We start from the raw sequence: 23366 nt of genomic DNA on the forward strand, positions 1-23366 counted from the left end.
GAATTTTAACGAGTTTGTCCTTCGCGCCCATGAATAGGAATAAGGGCGGGAGGCTCGCGGTGCAAACAGAGGCGTGATTCGGTCCTCCGGGGATATCCCTGCTCGGCCCGTGGTGAGCTACAGTACGTACACAGCAACACCTTCAGCGGTTGAATGTACTCTGATGGAGTGCGTTTTAATCTGGCAGAGGGCGTTTTACCCCTTTTGGGTAACAGGTAATATAAATTCCAGTTAGTTGAATTAACACAGAGCGTTTTATTCTGCTTGAAATAGGGGGATTCGCTTTTATCAGTGATCACCTTGAACCTGTTGTCGATTGCTCTGTGAGGTGAACAGGTGGGATAGTGCTGAAAAGGGTTGGGTACCAAAACTAGGTACCACTTTGGCACCAGTTCCCATAGGACCGGTACCTACCAGCCCAAACCGCAACGCAGATTTTGGTGCCGCACACCTTCACTAGCTAACGTTACTACACATTTAATAAAGTCACAGGAAATAAATAGGATAAAAGCGCATCATGGTGTAAAGGCAAAAGCGGATATGATATTACATTTCACAATGTGTCGCCACGGTGACTGCATTTAATAACGTCTTTTTATTATTTATTTTTTTTAACCCGAGGCAACAGATTAACCGCGCGAGCCTTCCTTCACAGGAGCTGCGCGTCCCAACCGTTGCTTTTCTCTGCGTCACAATGTCACTGTGATTTGTGTTAGGGGCTGACGGCCCCTCTTTAATGTGCGATGGTAAAACAGCGCACCGAGCGGCACGGTGTTAAAAGCACGAGACCTGCAGCAGAACCTGCGCAATAGAACGAACTAGGCGAGCGCACCAAGGGTACGCGGAGGAGATCGCGGATAACAATCTCCATCCAGCGCTTCGCCTTGCAGCGATCTTTTTCCACAATCACATCTCCGTCTTTCAGATGCCAGATGTGCTCGGCTATTGGGCTGGACATTTTCTGTGCGCTGGAAGTCAGGGATGATTTGTAATTACGATTTTTTTTCATAAACAATTTCGAACAGCCAACAGCAAAGCGGTTTCCTGGAATTGGTTGTTAAAGTGAACTCGGCCGTAAATGCACTTGGTAATTCAGAGCTAATTCTTTTAAACATCAACGCTCAATCGATCTTATTCGGAGCCGGTTGCTGGCGTTAAACAGTACACAGTGTGGTCGTTTAGGGCAACAACGCTCCCTGGGCCACGTAATTCAAGTTTTAAAAAAAATGTTCAAATACACATTTTAATTGTACGATATTGTTATGTATGTGTCTGCGGCGGTGATGAGATCTGTTCCCTCATCCTTGATCGTGTCTGCATGGAATACTCTCCTACCGGTAAGTGTACATGCGTGGATGTTCGTTTGTGTATATCCAGGTGAGTGTTTGTGTGTGTTTATGCATGACTGTTTGAACGTTTGTCTGCACAGCAAAAAAAAAAAAAAGGTCTCTACAAGTGTTTTAGTCTTGTAATGAAACTTGAAATCTTTTTTTTTCTCATTTAGAAAATATGAGCTTGTTTCACGCTTAGTCTTTTTGTTCTTTTTGTTGCAATAGACTTTAACCCATCTTGAAATTAGTCAAACTGTCTCACCTCATAGGCAATCTTTTTGCCTTATTTAGCAAAAAAGGTGACAGAAATAAGATGTCAATTCTAATTATAAGACACAAGTGTTGGGTACGATTGACTTTTTTTCCAGTGGGTGTGTGTGGCTATGAGTGTGTGCAGGTCAGTGTGTACCTATGGGCCATGCAGGATGACTGTTTTCCTGTGATACCTGCTTACCAGGTGTGAAATGGTACACAGACACACAGACAGATGGACACACACCCACAGACAGACACACACACACTCACACGCACACACACAGACAGACGGACAGACACTCACAGACAGACACACACACACACAGACAAGCGGCGTACCTCCATCTCACGCCTCTCCCAGCAGCCACCTGTGACACACCTGAGGCCCCACACACCTGGCCGCGATCTCCCGCCCCGCACTCCCCAGCTCGGAAACGCTGGACGACGCCAGTGACGCGACCCCCCCCCCCCCCAGTCGAGCGATGGGGCACAAACTGAACTGCGAAAGCCCTCACTGTGCACCACAAGAGCAGCTGGTTAGGGGACAGCAGCCCGCTACACACTAAACGAAATAAGCGGCGGTTGTGACACCCCGGGACCTCGCCCGGGACCTCGCCGGAGACCACCAGCCCCTCCCTCCCCGGTCCCGTCTGTTCAGCACCCCCCGCCAAACTGCCCCGTGCTTAATTCGCCACGGAAGAACGCTCACCTGCCTTACCGCACACCCACACGAGCTGCAGAACGGCTACCTGTGGACCCGAGGAGCTCAGCACTGTGGGCTGGCACACGGGGGGGGGGGGGGTGAGGCAGGAAGAGAGAGAGAGAGGGGGTGAGAGAGAGAGAGGAGGAGAGAGAGAGCGAGCGAGCGCAAGCTCTGGACCAAACACCGAGCACGAAGCACGCAGGACAAAAGGAGCCCCCGGAGGCGCTGAGTGGCGCATTAAAGGGGACCCACTTTCCGTCAGACAGTCTGCAATCACACAAACACAAAGGCCTCCAGATCAAAAAAGATAAAAGAGGAGCCTGAGGTCAAGCGAGCCACGCCTGTGTTTGAGGCCCACGCTCTGACGCAGGGGTGTCCAATTTTTATCTGAAAAGGGGGGCCGGTGGGGGTGCAGGTTTTTTGTTTTAGCCCAGCACCAGGACACCCGATTCCAACAAAGTAACTAATCGTGGTCAGTCGCGATTCAAGACCTCGACAAAAACCTGCACCCACACCGGCCCCTTTTCAGATAAGATTGGACACCCCCCTGTTCTAGTAGGAGGACAGAGTGGGCTCACCATGTGGGGAGGGGGGTGCGAAGTGCGTGACAGTTCCAACAGGGCCGGGGGGGGCTGAACATGCCTCAGATCCTGTCGACCACCCCCCCCCACCTCCAAAATTAAACAGTGTGGCTGGGGTCACTGCCGTGATCCCACCTGCTCACTGGCATTTGCCCACAACATGGATAGTTCCATTTGCCATTTATTGGACACCTACTCAGGACTTACTCATTCATCCGAATGAAAACCATTTCCATTGACAGCATTCGGGCCTCTTTGTAAAGGGAATAACCTACACACTCCCACGTATGTGCGCGAGGTGTGGAGAGTCAGGACACCAGATATCAGAACTGAGGATAAACGCACACACTCGGACTGTGATGCTCCAAATAATTCCTGATGCATTAGAATAAAAAAAAAAAAAACAGCACTGAGCTAAAACAGCTGGTGCATAAAAACACCAAGATACTAAGATCATAAGAAAACATAATGACAAGAACAGGCTGTTCAGCCCATCAGAGGTCACCAGTGAATATGGCCTCTGCTTAATTAACAACTAATATAAGGAAGTCTTCCGAAGAGAGAAGAAAAAAATAAAATAAAATAAAGTTTTTTCTTCATGGACAAATTGAACTGATCTGAACAAAGATAGGAGAGGGAGCCCAAATCTTTGCTCAAAATCTGACAGCTCACTATGCAATTATCCCTATCCCGCTCCATCGGTTTCCCCTACGGGTACAAACGGGCGTGTACCTCCTCTCCTGTCTGTCAGCTGTGGTAACGAGCCGCGCCATCGCGAAACCTCACCCAACCTTCTGCGAGCACTTCTGCAAGAGAATTTCCACCGATAAATTATCTGGCCCAAATGCAAAGATCTGCAACCTTGTGTATCCAGCCAGACGCACGCGACACAACGCTCTTGTCCAAACGGCTAGCTGTGTAACCTGGCCAGCAGCCAAGGCGGCTACTGTACGTACAATCAAATTTTATTTTTATACTTATGTAGCGCATTTTATGGAGTGAGCCAGAGGCAACAGTGGGAAGGATAAACTCCCTGGAGGACAAGAAGGAAGATGTGGGTTCATGATGTGGGTTCACAAACAAAATGTATCAGTTCCGGAAGGGTTGCATGAAACACCCAATCCAAATGGTTAGTTTATTGGCTGTGAAACTCAATATTGATACTGCACCTCATCTAACCTGAATTAGCGTGATAAAATCCAAAATGTTGCGTTGGCCGGGTGTGTCAATTTGTGCAGTGAGACTTCCGATCAGTTGCTATCCTTGAATAGACTTACCACGTTTCACCTGACCTTTTCTGTGCTCTTTGTAGAACAAGAATGTAATTAAATGCATATGCGTTGTATGGGAGTCTATTCTACTAAATTCTTCGCTACTTAAGATGGAAGGAAACATTTGTCCTTTGAGTGCAAAGCGTCATTAAGTTCTAGTTTATTATGAACCGCATGTTGCTCAGTGTCTTGCCCACGCTGCTCCAACGGGATCCATAAAATAATACGAAGTATCGACTTGGGAGCGTTTCAGAGCAATCAAGAGTTAATTTGAGTAAAATTTTGTGGAGAGTGACACTCCTACATCCTGTCATGGTTACGCCTGTTTAAAGGGACGGTTAAAGTTAAAGGGATCTGCTTCATCACACACACAAACCGCCCAGGCCAAAATCACACACAAATCAGCAGAGAGGCACACATCTTCACAATCAAAATATTCACTGTTCAATCAGGGCCAGCTCCCAGTAGCGTCGAGCCTATCTCATGAGACCATAGAAGGCACTTATGAATTCACCTTAATTCCAGCATAAAATAAGTATAAGTTCATGATAATGAAGGCATGTACATGCTTACAAGGCTTTGTGATCATAAAGTGTGATTAAATATTTTGTTAAAATTATAGCACATAACAGTAATTACAATTTTGCTGAACATAGGGGAAGCTACATGGAGTATATGAAACTGGCCATAATGTAAAGGGTTATTAAGAAATGGCCATATGCATTAAAATATGCATTTTTTCTGGATTCTGGATTTGGCATTTGGCAATTTACTGTACGTCAGCATAAATATATTTTTTTCCACAAGGGCTGTATTATCGAACTGCACTGTGTTTGCAACTGGTTCAAATGTCTGGAATGCCTTCGGGGTTGGAGAATGAATACAAGACATTCCAGCCATCGTGTGAAGAACTGCACAGAGCAGGCCAGTGTTCTGAGAGAGAGAGAGAGAGAGAGAGAGAGAGAGCGATCGAGTCGTGTGGTGAGAGTAGAGTTGAGAGAGAGAGAGAGGGAGAGAGATGGAGAGACCTGGAGATATTTTAGCAATTGTGAAACTACTTTTAAACCGGAGAGTTCTGAATCTACGAGTACAAACTGAACAGTTTGCAGAAGAGGAAACTCTGCCCGTTAAGATTCAGAAGCACAAAACTAAAACACAGAGTCTGACGTGGACTGGCAGTTGGCCTGCTCGTTAACAACCACGGGGGAATAACAATCCCAGAATTCTTCAGGCCGATGACAGGAACTCTGTCCCTAAGGCAGGAAGGAAACGCGGAGTGCGCGGGTCTCTCGCTTATGGGTTAATTATCTCTGCTCTGACCCTGCGGTGGTCTCGAAGCTGAGGAAACGTTTGATCTGTGACGGAGCCATTTCACTCTGAAGAGGTTAAAAGGGCTGAAGGGAGGCATTCGGGACCAAAGGCATGCTGGGAAAAAAAATAAGAGAGGGGCGCAGCAGAGCGTGGAAGAACATGTGCGGTAAACGAGTGCCGGAGGAATTATGTCAAAAAAAGAGAGGGATGGAAGGAGTGAGGGAGAGGAGAGGAGAGTGTGAGGGGATTTGAGGGGGTGGTCTGTGCCCAGCGTGCTCATGGGTAATTATCTCTGCTCTGAGAGTTACCCTGGCTATCTTCATTGACCTGCCCCTCTGCCAGCGTCCACCAGGGGGGCGCCAGTCTGTCCTTTTCATTTTCACCTCCACAATGTCAATGCAGACAGGCCAATCAGACTGCCACAGAATTAAAGTTATAGCAAAACTGTGCGTGTGTGTATGTGTGTCTGTGTGTGTGTGTGTGTCTGAGTGTGTGGTGTTTCCGTGTGTGCATGCGGCCAGTGTTATTAATAAAAAACGAAAATAACAACTACAATCAAACTAAAACAGTTACTATAGCACATCAGTAGCTAAACTATGAGCTTTACCCTTCAACTACAGTAACTTCTTATTTTTGGCTAAAATCCAGAGGAGCAGGAGAACCTCCCAGACAGAACGACCAGCTTTACAAACAGCGACTCAAAAAGCCCTGGTTCTGCTTATTTGCGTGTCTGCAGGTGTCATTAAACAACAGAGCAGATCACTGGCAGATCCATCACACTTACTCTCTCACACCCTAATCACAGCCAGTCCCATTACTCCCCTCTGATGAGGAAATTCGGTGAGCTGTGGCCTATCCACTCCCCCCCCCCCGCCCCCCTGTCACCCCCGTCTCCCCGTCCCCGTCCCATGGTGATTAATGGGGCAAAGGGGCTTAAAATGGGTCAGGGCGATGGGGGGGGGGGTGTGTGTGGGGGGGGGGGGGGGGCAACGCTGGCAGACTCAGGCTCATTGCTCTCCCTCTCCAGAGCACCTGTGCCAGTGCCCCAGCTGTGTCACAACACTTTCAGAGCACAGCAACAAAGCAAAAAAAGTGCTTCCCCCGACACACAGAGAGGAGAGCACAGCTTTCAGCACCTGGAGAGGGCTCTCCTTACCGGAGAACGTGCTTCATGACTACTCAAATCTATTTTTTATTCTATAGCCGTTTTTACAGAAAACTGCTATAGAGATGCTTTACAGAGTAGCAGAAGAAAAGCAAAAAAACCCAGGCCTGAACCCCTAAATAGCAAGCACACGAGGTAAAAAAAAGAAAGAGAAAAAACTCCCAGTGGGGAGAAAAATCATCAAACAGCGGTGAGAAAACTCCCTGATGGGAAGAAATCTCGGCAGGAATCCGGCTACAGGGGGGAGCAGTAGAAATTGATGTAACGCCCCCCACCACCCGTGCTTGCAAGTCACACTCCGCCTACAGAGCAATTGCCAGCTTCCCTCCCTCCCTGGTATGTGATACCGTCATCAGTTATGTGACTTCCCTCCCTCTCCCCCCATCAGACTCCTGGGACCAGCCAGCCCTGGTCTGGCCCTGGGTTCGAGTCAGGATGTGTCGCTGGTTCGTCCGGATGCACCGACAGACTGTACCTCCTCCCTCACTGCGCATGTATACATTTCTGCTTTAGTGTATAAAGAGCAAAAAAAAAAAAAAAAAAACCACTGAACAGCAATAATATATTCCGTTTAATAATATATTGTTTTTTTTATTGACATGCACAAGCGATCCTGGCCTACGCTGGCATCTCACAAGACAAGAACAGACAGGCAAACGGAGGGGAAGTTCGTGCAGATGCTAATTACCTCCGGACTACAGCTGGAGTCGACAAGCACAAGTCCCCCGAGCGGCTTTCCGATGTTTAGAAAGCCCGAACGCTATGAGGAGGCAATTAGCCCACGTGGAAGACAGACGATGTCGGCGCCGCCGCGTCGATTTTTTTTTATCTGTAACGGTTTTTCGCAAAAATGAACAAAAATCAATTTTTGCTCTCCGTCTTTCTCAGATTTAAAAGGGCCATTATATCCCTTGAAAAGAGGAACCTTGCGTTTCCCCGACTGAAGATCGAAGCCGCAGCCTTTAATTTACAAGCACACCCAGTTAGCATCGTGCTACACCGCCGCGCATAAAATAATGAGACTTTAAACCTCAGCAACACGTGTCCTGTGATGACAAAACTCCCAAACCCACTGGAAGCTGTAAGTCAGCTGTTGAAAACTTTTTCCTACGGTAGGATAAAAAATTATGTCCGTCGTCCGTCTCACCTGCCTACCTGTCATCACACTGCCGAACCTAAGTGAGTCTAAAAATCGGAGCCTATCCCAGCATGCATCGGGCAAGAGGAAGCAATACACCCCGGACAGGCCACTATGTGCACACCATTCACCGACACACACTCACACCTATGGGCCAATTAGCTTATCACAATTAGCCTATCAGCATGTCTTTGCCCATACCCGTCTACATCCACCCATCCTTCCACGCATCCATTCACGCATCCATCATCTAAACCCACTTATCCAGGATAGGGTTGCCGGGGGCGCTGGAGCCTATCCCAGTGTGCATTGGGTAAGAGGCAAGAATACACCATGGACAGGCTGCCAGTCTATCGCAGGGCACACACACCATTCACTCACACAATTTACAGTCTCCAATTAGCCTACCAGCATCTCTTTTGACTGTGGGATTCGAACCCAGGACCTTCTGGCCGTGAAAGTGACAGTACTGTAATCGACTGGAGTCAGCCAGCACACTAACTTTGCTTCCCTCTCGGTGTTTTCATAGCTAATACTGCGCTTAGATACTGTTTAGCATTATTTAGCATTAAATCAGAGTGTAGGGTGTTTGCCAGGAAAGAGTAACGTCAAAAGGATGTTTAAAAAAAAAAAAAAAAAAACACAAAAAAAACTGGCAAAGGCCTTGAGGAGCAGTGAACGTCTCCAAATTCAAAAGTGCTCCTCCGAGACGGTCAATAACAAATTTGGAGCAGGAAATTTGAGCCCGGCTAAAAAAGCAGGGACTCGTATTCAAAGCCACGCTCGGCCGCTCAGCCTGATCAGAGAGCTTCATCAGGAGGGCAGACCTTCTGTCTGAGTCATCGGCTACTGTCAATCAAACTGCCTCTTAGCTGCAGCGGACACTGTTGTTAATTCCACGCGATGCATAAATCAGCCATGAGCGATGGCAAACTCTCCAAAACAGCACCAGCAAAACAGACTGCTGACATCTATGCCCTAAAGTGTGAAGTTATGATAGATGGATTGAAGTGGTAAGCATGGGCGCAAGTGTGAGTGTGTGTGTGTGTGTGTGTGTGTGTGTGCGCGTGTGGCTGTGTGTGTGTGTATGTGTGTGCATGCGTGCACGTGTGTGTGTGTGTGTGCGTGCGAGTGTGTGTGTGTGTGTCTATGCGTGCCCACTCTGTGTCTTTGAGTATATGTGTACTATATGTCTATATGTGCACAGTGTGTGAGAGTGTTTGTATGCACCATGCTCATTAGTGTGTGAGTGTGTGTATATATATTTGTGTGTGTGTGTGTGTGCGCGTGCGAGTGTGTGTGTGTGTATATTATATTCTATATGTCAGTGTGTAGAGTGATGCAGCTTTAGTGTGTGTGTATATATATTTTGTGTTGTGTTAATATGCAGAGCATGGTGGAGGGAAGTGATTATGAACAGCCTCCCAGAGACGGTGTCTGCATGTACCAATCGTCGGCCAACTCCTCAGTCCGCCACGTCTCCTCCGTGACTTGATGTATCAGGAAGGATGCTCATCTCAATCACATCGTGGACGTACTAGTGAGCTTTTCGCTGGCTGAACTACGCCGGGAACGTCTATCGAGTTGAGGGGTGCGTTGTTAGCCTGACATGACACCTGATGCCACTTATCAAGGTCTTTGATTGAAGACCACGATTAGTTAAACAGTTACTTCAGGTGTTGTGGTGCTGGACTAAAACAAAAACCTGCAACCCCCCACCGGCCCTTTTCGAATACGACTGGACACCCTTGAACTACACTACTTTGCTTTGCCTTGTTCTTTTGGGTCAGCCTTGTGTTAGCCAGCGAACTGTGGAGTAGAACACATCACTGGGTGTGTAATGAAACTTAATGAGTCTCGGTGTGAATTACGGACAGTCAGCGTAAAAAAATTTAAAAGTTTGGCTCTAGAGCACTAAACTGCCCCCCGAAATTGCCCGCAATTTCCCTTAAAACAACACGATGGCACTTAACTTTCTTTACTGATGATGAAGCAGGTTTAGTTTGCACTAGAAGACAAACAGGGAACAGCAACCTAATCTAATACACAAGCGAGATAGTTAAAACAGCAATAACAGGAGATCTAATGGAACGGTTTTTCATTTGTCTGGGGGAACTATCCTATAATATCACATAATAAATATGACTTCATTTTTAATACTGAAGTGATGCTCTCAAAAGCAAAAGCACGATTAATTTACCACCCCAGCCATGTCATGTGAGCAAGAGAAGGAGAGGTCGACGATATACAGTATTAAAACAATACAGATTAAATAATAAACTTTATGGGTGAAACTGCGTATAGAGTATATTGGTATTGGCTTGTTTTTTCTTTTTTCGTACACAATATTTTATCCCTTCAGCAAGTGAATTATAGCAAGTGACACGTGTCCAATCCCACATATCTGGATGGCGCTGCAGCGAGCAGAGATGGATCACGTGAGTCAAAACAGCAGTTTTACATTCTCAGATCGGCCTGGTAAAGGTTAAGCACAGAAAGCACACTGCGCAAGAATGCGCAGGGTCGCGGCCTAAAGCACGCAGCGCCAGAATGCGCAGGGTCGCGGCCTAAAGCACGCAGCGCCAGAATGCGCAGGGTCGCGGTCTAAAGCACGCTGCGCCAGAATGCGCAGGGTCGCGGTCTAAAGCACGCAGCGCCAGAATGCGCAGGGTCGCGGTCTAAAGCACAGCGTGCCAGAATGCGCAGGGTCGCGGTCTAAAGCACACTGCGCCAGAATGCGCAGGGTGCGGTCTAAGCACGCTGCGCCAGAATGCGCAGGTCGCGGTCTAAAGCACGCTGCGCCAGAATGCGCAGGTCGCGCACATAAAGCACGCAGCGCAGAATGGCAGGGTCGCGTTCAAGCACAGCGTGCCAGAATGCGCAGGTCGGGTCTAAAGCAACTGCGCCAGATGGCAGGTACGGGTCTAAAGCCAAGCCGCCAGAATGGCCAGGTCGCGGTCTAAAGCACACTGCGCCAGAATGCGCAGGGTCGCGGTCTAAAGCACGCTGCGCCAGAATGCGCAGGGTCGCGGTCTAAAGCACGCTGCGCCAGAATGCGCAGGGTCGCGGTCTAAAGCACGCTGCGCCAGAATGCGCAGGGTCGCGGTCTCTTTCAGCCGCCAACGTTCACAGAGCCACACTCCCACGCCGCAAAGCTCCATGTGTCATAACAATGACCGCGAAAAAAAAAAAAAAACAGATTGAGAAATGTAATAAAAATAACCGACCGGTGGGCGAGCGGATGAGAGGAGCGTGTGCTGAACTCTTCAGCACAACGGTGACTCAAAAGGCACATTTGGGGATTAAAAGGGGGGGGGGTAGGACAGGCCCCCTCTGTCCAACACGCTCAAGAGGCACATTTGGGGGTTAAAATGGGGGGCCAGGGGGCATGACAGGCCCCCTCTACTCAAGACGCTTATGCCCAGGCTCTTTCTTAGCGACTCAAGAGGCACATTTGGGGATTAAAAAGGGGAGGGGCAGCCAGGGGAGGGTGGGCCATTGGGGGGGGGCCATGACAGGCCCCCCTCTGTCCAACACGCTCACGCACATGGCTCCTTCTCAGCGTCGGTCACGGCTGGAGTCACAAAACAACGTTTCATCCAGACGTCCGCTACGGCGCATTGGCCCGCCTGACATCGCCGCGGCAACCTCCTGACCGTCTCCCGGAGACACTTACGGACCTGACACAGCCGGCGAATAACCATGGCAACAGCATCCCACCAACCACGGCTAACGAGGACAGAACACATATATAATAATAATAATAATAATAATAATAATAGTGAAGTTATTACTGTTGTTATTATTATTATTGTTGTTATTGCTGTTGTTGTAAAATGATTCACAAAAGAATAATCTATTTTTGTGAGTTTGTGAGTTTGATTCCCCAAGGGAACGCCGGTTGACCGCTTTACAAAATCAGTTCGATATTGGTAAAAACAAAAACAAAACGAAGGGCCCGAACATAAATCTGAAACATGGTAAAAGGGCTCAGAGAAACGGAATCCCGGGCCACGTGGGATTCAAACACGCGCAGCGCGAAGCTGCCCTCGAACGAGCGCTTTTACTCAGGAGCGATCTTCAGCTCGGGGCTGACTCATCGCCGCTGGCTCGCGAATAAAGCGCCGTAATTAAACAATAAAACCTGCGGACGTGCAGGTGATGACACTGCCCTGCGTGCAGTTCTGCTTCACCCCCCCCACCCCCCCCGGCCCTGCCCCGGCCCCCCCGCGCTATTTTACAGAAAAGCAGCTTCGCATTTTCACGCTCGAATGCAAACAGAGGCTCGCTCAGCTTGTGATAGAGCAGTGGTCTCCAGCCCTGGTCCTTGGGAGCTACAGGGTCTGCTGGTTTTTTGTTATCACCTTAAAATCAGCACCCAGTTGAGACCCAAGACACCCGGTGAGTTGAGTTAACTGTGTAATCAACTGCTCTAATTGATTCATGAAGTGCAGAGTCACCATGAAAACCAGCAGACCCCTGTAGCTCACCAGGACCAGCTGCTTTAAGCTGTGAGGTCACAATGCTCTTAACAGAACATTCTGATGGTGATGTCACAATCCCTACTGGGAACAGGAAGCAGTGGAGTTCTAGAACACTTAGACTTAGAATTTTGACAAATCCTTCCAAAAGAGCAACACTTCAAAGGATTAACTGTGATAGAGGGAACTGTCTCTGAGGAACACATGCATGTCAAACATGAGCCAAAATTCTGTCGCCATTGCTTTCTCATTTGTCTGACTTTTTGTATCTTAACGTGAGACTGCCTTTGGTTGAGAGATCCCCACTTTCGAAAGGGTGCCACTGCAACTTCCTGAATGCAACACATCAAGGAGCAAAGCCAGACTGGTGTAGGAGGAGAACATGGACTCCCCTCACATTCTGTTCATTTGACTAAAAACACACTGCTTCTCCTCTGTGTGTGTGTGTGTGTATATTCTGTGTGATGCGTATTGTGCGTGTGTCGTTTGCTGTTGAGTGCGTAGTGTTGTGTGCAGTGTGTGTGTGTGTGCAGTGTGTGTGCAGTCTGTGTGTGTGTTATTGTGTGTGTAGTATATTCTTCTGTGAATGTGTATGTTTGTGCATGTGTGTGTGCATTTGTGAGTGTGTGTGTGTTTGAGTGCGTACGTGTGTGTGCATGTGTGTGTGTGTGAGTGCATGCGTGTGTGTGGCAGTTCCTGTGTGTGCTCAGGTTTTCCACCTACGTGCGTGGCTGTACACACGTATAACCCTGGACGCACTACTGTAACCTTCTTCTTCTTCTTCTTCTTCTTCTTTCGGCTGTTCCCGTTCAGGGTCGCCACAGTGGACCCTCCTGATCCGCATATCTGATTTGGCATACGTTTTACGCCGGATGCCCTTCCTGACGCAACCCTCTCCGTTTTACCCGGGCTTGGGGCCGGCACTCAGAATGCACTACGCACTACTGTAACCTGATTGGGTAAAATCAGGTTGAAAGCTGTGATGTAATCCCAGTGCCTTTGAAATGCCTCTGAAATAAGGGCCATCTTTAAAAACCATTATCATAATTTGTCCACGAGTCAATAAAACTGTTCTCACGGCTGCCAGAAACGTGTCAGCACTGCCCATTTCATCCAGGGTGATGGATCACCATCTCATTCAGTCACAGATAAAGTACGACGTGCATGAGAAGCGTACTGCACATCGAAAGAGACCCCGAGGATTAGCCTAATCTAATTTAAACGACTGCGACACGCAGCCGAAGCTCACCAACGCAAATCCACAGGTCGCAGAGTAACAGGACACCGTAAACCAGGTCCTGGGTTACCCAGCACCAATATCAGCCCAAACCAGCTCCGCTCCCCACACCCACGGAGGACGGCACCCCTGGTGGCCAGTACCTGAGTCACTTTCTCACTGAGTAACAGGACCCCATAATCCAGATCCTGGGTTACCCCGCCAGCCCAAATGTCATGACCCCGTAAACCAGCTCCCGCTGTTACCCCCCAGCCCGTGTCTCACAGTGAGGACACAGCGCCCCCTTGTGGCCGGTACCTGGGTCACTTTCTTACTGAGTAACAGGACCCCATAAACCAGGTCCTGAGCTACCCCCCCAGCCCATGTCTCCGGAGACACAGCGCCCTGTGGCGGTACCTGGCATCACTAAACACGACCCATAACAGCCCCATGTTACCACCCACAGTGGGCCAGCGCCTGGTGGCCGGTACCTGGGTCACTTTCTCGGTGACGTTGTGCGTGCGGTCCATCAGCTTGCAGGGCGCCAGGATGTCCACGTCGCCGGCCGGCAGGGCCACGAAGGGGTCGGGCTTCAGGTCCACGAAGTTCAGGGAGATCTGGGGGATGGCGCTGAGCGCCCGGAAGCGCGCCAGGTCCGAGTCCGAGGTGGAGTTCTGCAGGCCCGGCTTGCTGTTCACCGCACCTGCGAGGGAAAGTTGTTCACACGTGAGGATGTACGACGCTGAAGAAGGCCGTCAGGGCCGAAACGTCCGTGTGCCATTACTTCCGCCCCTCTGCACGTTAAAAACACAGTGGAACTGCAAAGTGACTCTTTTCAAATAACTTTTTCTTGGGGTGACCCCCTCACCCCCTCCACACACACACCTGACCCCCCCCCTCCGCCCCCACACACCTGACCCCCCCTACCCCCCACACACATGGGCCCACCTGACTGCCCCCACACACACCCTGAGCCCCACACGCCCCACCTGACCCCCCTACCCCCCCCATACACACACTGAACCCCCCCCCTCCATACACACATCTGACCCCCCTTCCCTCCCCCCCACACACACACACACACCTGACCCCCCCTCCTCCACACACACAGACACCCTGCCCCCCTCCCTCCCTCCCACACCCGTACCTGTGCTGGCGCAGCGGGCGGGGGCCCTCCCGTCGCGGTCCAGCCGGGCGCTGTCCACGTCGTCGGCGGAGGAGGCGTGGCGCGCGCTCTGCAGGCTCTGGTGCGAGCGGCTGCGCGTCAGGCTGCAGCTGGACAGCGAGGCGTCGCGGTCCAGCCGCAGCGACGACTGCAGCAGCTGCAGCTGCAGCGGGAGGGGGAGCGGGAGGGGCGGGGCCGGGGCCGAGGGTGAGGGCGAGGGGGGGGTCGCCCTCCCGTCCGCCGCCCGCCGCTCCGCCCACAGCGGGGCGGGGCCACCCCGGCGGGGGCGCTCCCGGGGGGTCAGGAGCTCCCCCAGGGCCAGGGACCCGTCCTGGACCAGGTGGGACGTGTCCCGAGTGCCCCCCGCCTCCGGGTCGTCCCGCAGAGAGCGTTTCCGGACGCCCCCCGGGCCCAGCAGGGGGAGGCGGAGCTTAAAGCCACACCGCCGACCTGCGGGGAAAAAGGAGGGAGGAAGAGGAAGGGGAGGGAAGAGAGAAAGAGAGAAGGAGGGACAGACAGAGACACGAAGAGAGAGGGAATAAAACAGAAAAGGAGGTAGAGATGAAGAGGGGGAAGGAAAGCAAGATAGAGAGGGAGAGCAAGGGACAAGGGACAAAGAGAAAGGGAACAGAACAGAAAAGGACATAGGCAAGGATGAAGACAGTTGAGAAAGGCAAGAGAGAGGAAGGGAGAGACAAAGAAAGAAAGGAATATACAGTAATAAAATTACCTTCTTTGCTACATAAAACAAAATTATGGCCAATAAGGTGAGACGGGTTGACTCAAGATTTGCCAAAGAGGTAAGAAATTTTCACCTGTCAAGCAAACAGTAGCCTAAAACAAGCTACTATTTTCTACTTGAGTGAAAAACAAATTAAGATTTTAAGTCTCATTACAAAACTAAAACACTTGTTAAAGCAGAAGTTTTTTTACAGTGATTAAAAAAATAAAAAAAACAAGGGAAAGAATTTTATCAAAATAAAAGCGTTAAAATCTCATTGCAATGCTAAAACACGTTAAGGCAGACAATTTTAGCAGTGAGTCAAAATACACCAAGGGAAAGAATTTTATCAAAATAAAAGCATTAAAGTGGGAACGCCGGAAGGGGGCGGGGCTCTTACTCCGGAGTACCTGCAGAGATCCAGGGGATGGGGATCTTGCGGCGGATTTCGCGGTGCGGGGAGGCGAGCGGCTTGCCGTCGGCCGCCAGCTCGAAGTTGAGGATGAACATGATGACGGCGCCCTCCTCGTTCTTCACTGGGACCACGTCCACCATGCAGGGGAAGCACACGCCTGGGTAAGGGGAGAGAGAGAGCGGAGTCAGAGCCAACACTCACACACACACACACGCACACACGCCACGCGCACGCACACACACACACACCGTCCACCATGCAGGGGAAGCACACGCCTGGGCAGAGAGAAACAGCGGGGAGGGCAGCGGAGTCAGTGCTGCTGGAGATTCTCCTCCATTTGTCTGTGGTCATTGTTTACCAGCAACCAGAGAGACTGCCAAATATCAGAGCATCGACATTCACACACATGCGTGAGCACACACACACACGCACACATACACACACACACCTACAGACACGCATGCACACGCCCGTGCGCGAGTGCACTCATATACACTCACACACACATACACAAACGCACACACATACACACACACCGCTGATCAACTACCTGCAATCAACAGTCTATACAGAACACAAATTATTTTTAAAAAATCAGATGCTTCCTAAGACCAGCCAATCATTACATTCCAGCTTTTGTCAATCAACAGTTAAGAGAACTCATTATCAATTATCATTAGCTTCAATACAACCTTCGAAATTCGAAACTGAAAATAAATTTTAAAAAGCGCAGACTGGCTTCCACTAGAGGGCGACATATAACAGCGGATTAGCCTCCACTTGGTTTTAACTGCTGCCGTTAAAGAATCAATGTCGTGCGGAGAACCTCTGTCCTATTTTACGATAAACCGTCTTTATCACTGTCTCTGTAGAGCTACGGAAATAAAATTCTTCTGCGACTGCAGAGGAAGACACAACAGGCTCTCATGATCCTGTGGCGATCAAATTAAAACTAGTTTGTTCTCGGCATTGGAATGTACATGAACCCTGATGTCATCCACAAATCTCTCCAGCATAGCCGATAACAGCTGGGTTTTCGTTCGTTTCCTGTGTGGCGGACCGCAAAATAGAGTATGCATAACAAAAAACAAAACAAAAGTTCAATAAAAGTAAATCGATTAAACAAGTATATTATGGACAACAATAAACACGCTCTTGTAGGGCATGGTTCACACGGGCAATCGCAAGGTAGCTGTCACCTGGCGAGTTGCACCTGGGCAACTTCACTGGCTGGCTCTACAGGGGAACCACCAGGTGCTGCATGCCTACAATCAAAAGTGGGAAAAACAAAACAATACCCTGGCCAGCCACAAGGGGAATCCAAGGGGGAAAACGAACAAAAGAGGCAGCACACATAACACTGCACATAACAGGGACACAGACGGGACAGTCCACATTACCGTCCCTAACTGGGGCTGGAAGAATAATGGGACGGGCTAGAGGTAGGTAGGCCTCTGCCACGAAAATGAGCCCCAAAACAGTGAGTAGCAGGACAAGTTTTAAGTTTTATTCGCCACTTTTAACAAGTACTAGTACATTGGAATCCTTACTCCTGTTCCCCCCCCCAACTATAGCATAAGTATAAAGATAACAATAAAAAATACAAGCTATAATAAGGCTACTCACTTCCAGGTCCTGTAGGCCACCGTGTCTATAGGTATTGGCCCAACCATGCGCCAAACCACCAGATTTAACTGAAGGCCTCCTTCGTTCAGGAAGGAAGCTCATTAGTGAAATCTGGTGGTGTAGCGCATGGTTGGTGCAAATAACCTGTGGCCTGTGGGACCTGGAGTGGAGTATCCCTGAGCTATGATAAGAAAAAAAAAAAAGGCCTCAGAAAATGGCATCAAGCCAGTGAAAGTTGCTAGCAGTGCCTAGGAAATTAAGGCCATTTATCCAAAACTCCCAACAGGGATAAGGGGAGTTTAGGACGACCAAGATTCTTTGGGCTGATGTGGTGCCAGCTTCTATCACAATCCAGCTGTCCGATGGCTGCCAGCAGCCATTACTAAAACTGTACTAGCTCTCCTTGTAGGCTGATGTACAGTCATCTCCAATAACATATATATGTAAATCAGCACCATAATTAGAAACAATGATTTATAAGCTCCACGCCAAGTATATCAATAGGTACATAAATACAAGACGGAGTAATTGAACTTGTGTCAGTGTTTAGCCATTACACATCGATTGGGATATACTGCGAATGTCCGAATGTATGAGAATGTATAGCTGAAAAATGACATGCTGGATAATTAGTTACAATTCCATTTAAATACAATCCCATTGCCTTTAATTGTGGGCCCAGACGGAGCAGTTTGCAAATGGAACCAGGTTTACACACTGTTGTTTCAAAGACGCGCACAGCACATGATTCATATGCCATAAGTGGCTATTTCTGATTGCGTGTAGATACTATACACTAGAGGGGAGCGACAGGCCGCTCGACTGCTTTATAATTCGCTATGTAAATTCCCAGCAAATGCGTCAAATTAATGAGCCATGCCTTCGCAGACAGTGGGAAGTTCTCGCACACCATTACTTGCCGGCATAAATTAATTGGCTTTGCTGCCTTGCCGCCTTCGCTCTAATTTAGCTTTGCCTTGACTAATTTCTCTCCCTTCAGTCTTGTAGTTCCAGCTAACACAGAACAGCCAGAGGCTTGTGTGTAAACCAATATATATATACGGTAAATGTTAAATGGACTGCATTTGTATAGCGCTTTTATCCAAAGCGCTTTACAATCGTTCACACACACACACACACACACACACACACTCACACTCACACTCACACACACCAACAGGGAAAGGCTGCCATGCAAGGTACCAATCAGCTCGTTGGGAGCAATTAGGGGTTAAGTGTCTTGCTCAGGGACACTTCGACATACCCAGGGTGGGGGGATCGAAACGGGAACCCTCCAACTGCCAGACAATCGCTCTTACCTCCTGAGCTATGTCGCCCCATATATATAATCTCTGTATGTTTGCATTTAGTTAATGTTCATGTTTCATTAATCAGCGTCAAGGAGCGGAGTAACACACACACACACACACACACACACATGCGTACACACATTGGCGTAGGTTTCATTTGAACATTGGGGGGCACACATTAAGCGGGGGGTTTGGAGGCCAGAATCTTGGCGTCCAAACACTATTCCTGCATCTTGAAATTTTATGCACCGATTGTCTTCTATTAACAGTGAAAGCATAGGGAAATTACATTACAGAGCATACCAAACACCACATATAACACACTGTATACCACAACACACACACACACAGACATAAACACACATATGTACACACTGTATACACACAGACACACACACGCACACCTACTCACACACACACACACAATCTGGACAATGTATGCACAATGTAAGCACGGAAGGATTCTAAAACAGCCTTCCCTTTTCTGACAGCTCTATCTGGTGTTATGTGCAGAGTAAAATGCCACATCATGATGAGACGAAGTTCGGTTTTACAGGACATGGGCAGCCGTGTTAATGACACAGGGATTACACCTGGGACTACCCCACCCCCACCCCCCATCCCACACACACACACACACACACAGTTCAATGCATCCCACGCAAGTAGAAACAGAATAAAGACCTTTGATAACTTGGTTCACAGCAGCATCAGTGCAATAAAGCTTCCTCCCCCAAGAGGGTCGTAAATGGCGATCCTATGCCAGGCACTCGACGTGCACAATATTACTTCCTTGTAACCGTGGCGTTATTATGTTATACACCTTACACGTTTGATTTAGAATAAACCTGAAGTTTTTCAAATGGCATCTCGCAATAATACAATTGAACACGAAGGCTAAATATTTTATTGAAGCTTTACAATCTATCATATCTCCAAATGACATTTGAAAGCGTATCATAACTGAGTGAATTGGAAAGTGAATTTGAGTTTGACAAATGCTTGGTAGGTGCGCGTTCGATAAACCCGAAGACTGGTATTTCGGGAAATACATAAACCGCGAGGCACAACAAGGACAGCGCGTGGACAAAGGAGTGTTCCTAAACGGCGTCATAATTCCATACTAAAAAACACATAATTTAAGCTTGCTCAACTGAAGTGCGGAAGTTTCCGTTGAGTCACCGCGGAGGGCGCGGGGACAGACAGAGTTACGGCCCGTGCTGCGAGAGGGAGTGGGACGCTTCCTCCAGCTCTCGTGATTTAGGATTATTACCTCTCCTCGCTCCCGCCCTCCTCCATCCAATGTTTCACGAGCACGCTCGCGCGCACTCATCCGGCATTCCGCAGCCGGTCTGTTTACGGACTTTTGCTTTCTCTCAGACCGTCAAAGAACGAGCTCGAGCTGCCGGCTCGCCTTTCTCTTTCCGTTTTCCGTTTCTGGAGCAGAGCTCAATAAGCACTTTGGCATGCTTGGTGACATGTACAGTGCGCAGCAGAACGCTCGCCATAAAACCAAATGCAGGCGGCGGACATTTTACACCCAGCAGAGCACCTTTCATCCACAAACTCAACTGCTGGAGTTGAATTAGCGATTAAGATTTTATTGTCTATCAAGTGATGATGTCAAAACAGGACAGTGGCCATGGTAACGGATATACTTTTATGGAGTTAATTTATGTGCTTGTCAGGTGTTGGTGTACACGATTGCATGATCATAACCTGACCTTTTTTCCTTGATCCGGGATATAAGCCACACAGATTTTTCCCCTTTTTTTTATTAGACCGAATGGATAAATATGACCTAATAAAACGGTGCTTTTCCGTGGAGATTTCCCAGAATCATATAGGACATATTTTTTTCTGAGCACAGTGATTTTGCTGTTAAGAAATTGGGGGTAGGATGAAGCAGGGAGAGAAATAGCAGGTTTGTCATGTCAATAGTGGGCCACAGTGGTCCTCCTGACTGCGAAACACAGCTGCACAGCCTGTCCTGAGCTTGCTTTCCACTCCGTGACCTGTATCTGACCCCCTAGCAAGGGCCCCATTACAGTGATGTCACCTGTCTCTCCCCGACACCCACACCATGTGACCACGCCCCTTCACCGCCCCACCCAGTGACCACACCCCCTTCCCTGCCCCACCCTGTGGCCACGCAGGGAAGTACCAAAAGCAAGTCTCTCTGTCTCTCTCTCTCACTCTACCTCTCCAGCTCTCTCAAAAACAGAAACACACAGTCACATATGCACACACACACACACACACACTCACTAGTTTGGGTCTAGCAGGTCAGTAGCCTCTCCTCTCCATCTGCTCCACTGGTGACTCAGTACATCACTTAGCTCCCCCACCACCCCACCCACCCCTCCACCCCCATACGCCCCCCCGTCCTCGCACCACAGTCAGTAATCACAACTGAACTGGCAACATTGGCCGAAGCAGGGCAGAGACAGGCTAACGTCAACCAGCAGCGTGGCCACATAGCTGGGCTTGCACAGAACTAGCCGGGGCAGAACTGGCTAGGTGGGCAATCACAACTGGGCCATGGTGGTTCAGCCAAGGTAAATGTGTGGGCCAGTCCATGACACCCTGGCCTACTCTTCCCAATGCCGTCGATGTCAGGAGGGAGAGAGAGAGAGAAGAGAGGAGGATAGGAGAGAGGGAGAGAAGGAAAGAATACAATGAGGCAAGACAGGTAATCGGAAGAGGAACGAAGACAAGAAGGTATGGAAGGAGAGAGGGAAGCAGATAAAGAAGGGGAAAAGGGGGAACAGAGGAAGAGAGAAAAAGAAAGGGGGAGAAAGGGATTGAGAAGGAGGAGGAAAGGGAGAGTGAGCAGGCAGAACAGCAGACTTTGCCTGTTGGTCTGGCTGGCTTCAGATTTATGGGAGCTGCAGCAGTCGCACAAGCTCAAAATGCTCTTGGGCAAACACATGAATAAAGAGTAGTTCCTGAAAAGGGAAGGAAGGATTTACGGAGTGAGGCTGCGAGGAGGAGTGGGGGGGGGGGGGGCGCAGAGTGCCTGGCTTCCTCCAATAGACAGGTCATTTAACCCTTTGAAGAGTAGGTCTTTTGGAATGTTTTTTTTTTTTTCCCTCAAAAGTGTAAGTCAATATTCTAGAACTCCGGTGCTTTCAGTTTACTGGCAGTGATTGTGACATCAGCATTAGAACGTTCAGTGAAGAACGTTCTGGCGACACGTTTGCCCTCCGGCACCTTAAAGGGCTGAAGTCCCGGCAGCACGAGCCCGGGCCTCTGAGGCAAGGGAGCTGAGCTGTCAGCAGCGCTGGGCGTCGGCTCCAATTAGACCAACTGCCTCCCTCCGTCTCTCTCTCTCACTGACCCCCCCCCCCCCCGCCCCCCACTTCCCCTCCTGCCCCGTCCAGCCGTCTCACCGCACGAAAGAGGACCAGAAATAACGGCCTTCAAAGAGCCAGATTAGTTGGGGGGGGGGGCTGGGTGTCCTGGGACGGGCGCGGTGACAGCGTAGCTAAGGGAGAGACTCAATCAGCAGCCCCCGACAACTGCGGGCTACAGGAGGCACAGGCAGCGCCCGTCCAAAAAAAGGGAACGCCTTCCGGCACGACTCGGGTGTTTTCCAGAAACTTCGTCACGGAAAACTCCGTCCACAGGAGGTACAGCGTCCTTCCGGGCTTCCGTATCGTTGCCTGACTCACTTACAGTAAGGCTAGGACAGCAGCCGGTACAAAGGCTATAAATAAAAACGGGTTCATAAATGTCCAAAAAAAAAAAGTTCGGGTTAGGGTTGAGGTTAGGGTTTCAGTGAAGGTCGCGGACTGCGATGGGACACTTGCTAGATCTAATCTGATCCCCACAGGGTTCGTTAAGTCTTGCTGTGGGGAGAGTCGATAAAAATTGGCGCAAGTGGAGTAACGGTTATATTAAATTTATGCCCAAAGTTCAGGAGGACATAAAAAGAAAAGGCGCTCTCTGTTCTCACCTAAAAACCCCTCACCCACATCGTGTTCCCAGTTCGGACTATTAATTCCCGGTGTATATTAAAACCCGCATGTTAATGTCCAGCCGTCCTGTCTTCCTGTTCTAGATAATGTTTCTCTACGGGAATGAATCCAGATTTATTAAAATCCAGCCTTTCACACTCACCTTTATTCTTGATGTCTACCCCTGAGGGAAACTGAAGCAGTTAACACGATTACAGTGGGTCAGGTGCAGTGTTAACGGCCTCTCTAAAGCGTAACAGAAGCTTTTAACGTATTCCAGTAAACGAGAGACCTGGATCCTCGATCATTTCAAGATTTTGAAGTTTTCCCACAATGGACTTACACTTCCAGCACTTAGCAAATGCTCTTATCCAGAGCAGCCTGTATGCAAAGCATGTATGTGTCTGGACATTTACTGAAGCAATTCAGGTGAAGTAATTTGTTCAAAGCCACTCTCTCTCCCCCCACCTCCCGGCAACAGGGAAACTGCCATCCAGGTTTGACCCATTTTTTGGCATGTTTTTTCAAAACTCAAAAGTTAGTGTTCTAGAACTCCATTGCTTTCAGTCACCGGCAGTGATTGTTACATCATCATTAGAATTATTCTGTTAAAAACATTCTAATCCCACGTTTGTGACCTCACACCTGGATTTCGGTTAGAAGCAGGTGCACACAAGGTGCTAATTATAGCAATCCACTGCTCTGGTTCAGGCTCAAA

At 49.1% G+C, this 23366-nt stretch overlaps 1 protein-coding gene across 1 annotated transcript in view; it reads right to left on the minus strand.

Moving 5' to 3' along the window:
- Window positions 1-23366, minus strand: part of LOC135260630 (potassium voltage-gated channel subfamily H member 2-like) — a 136444-nt gene that overhangs the window by 56353 nt on the left and 56725 nt on the right. Inside the window, exons 3-5 of the mRNA XM_064346019.1 lie at window positions 15749-15910; window positions 14600-15067; window positions 13944-14155 (exon numbers count right to left, since the gene is read on the minus strand). Of these exons, the coding sequence (XP_064202089.1) occupies window positions 13944-14155; window positions 14600-15067; window positions 15749-15910 (842 nt within the window). The remainder of the gene's footprint in view (window positions 1-13943; window positions 14156-14599; window positions 15068-15748; window positions 15911-23366) is intronic.

The sequence above is a fragment of the Anguilla rostrata genome, chromosome 8, assembly GCF_018555375.3.
Source record: "Anguilla rostrata isolate EN2019 chromosome 8, ASM1855537v3, whole genome shotgun sequence".
Lineage (NCBI taxonomy): Eukaryota > Metazoa > Chordata > Actinopteri > Anguilliformes > Anguillidae > Anguilla > Anguilla rostrata.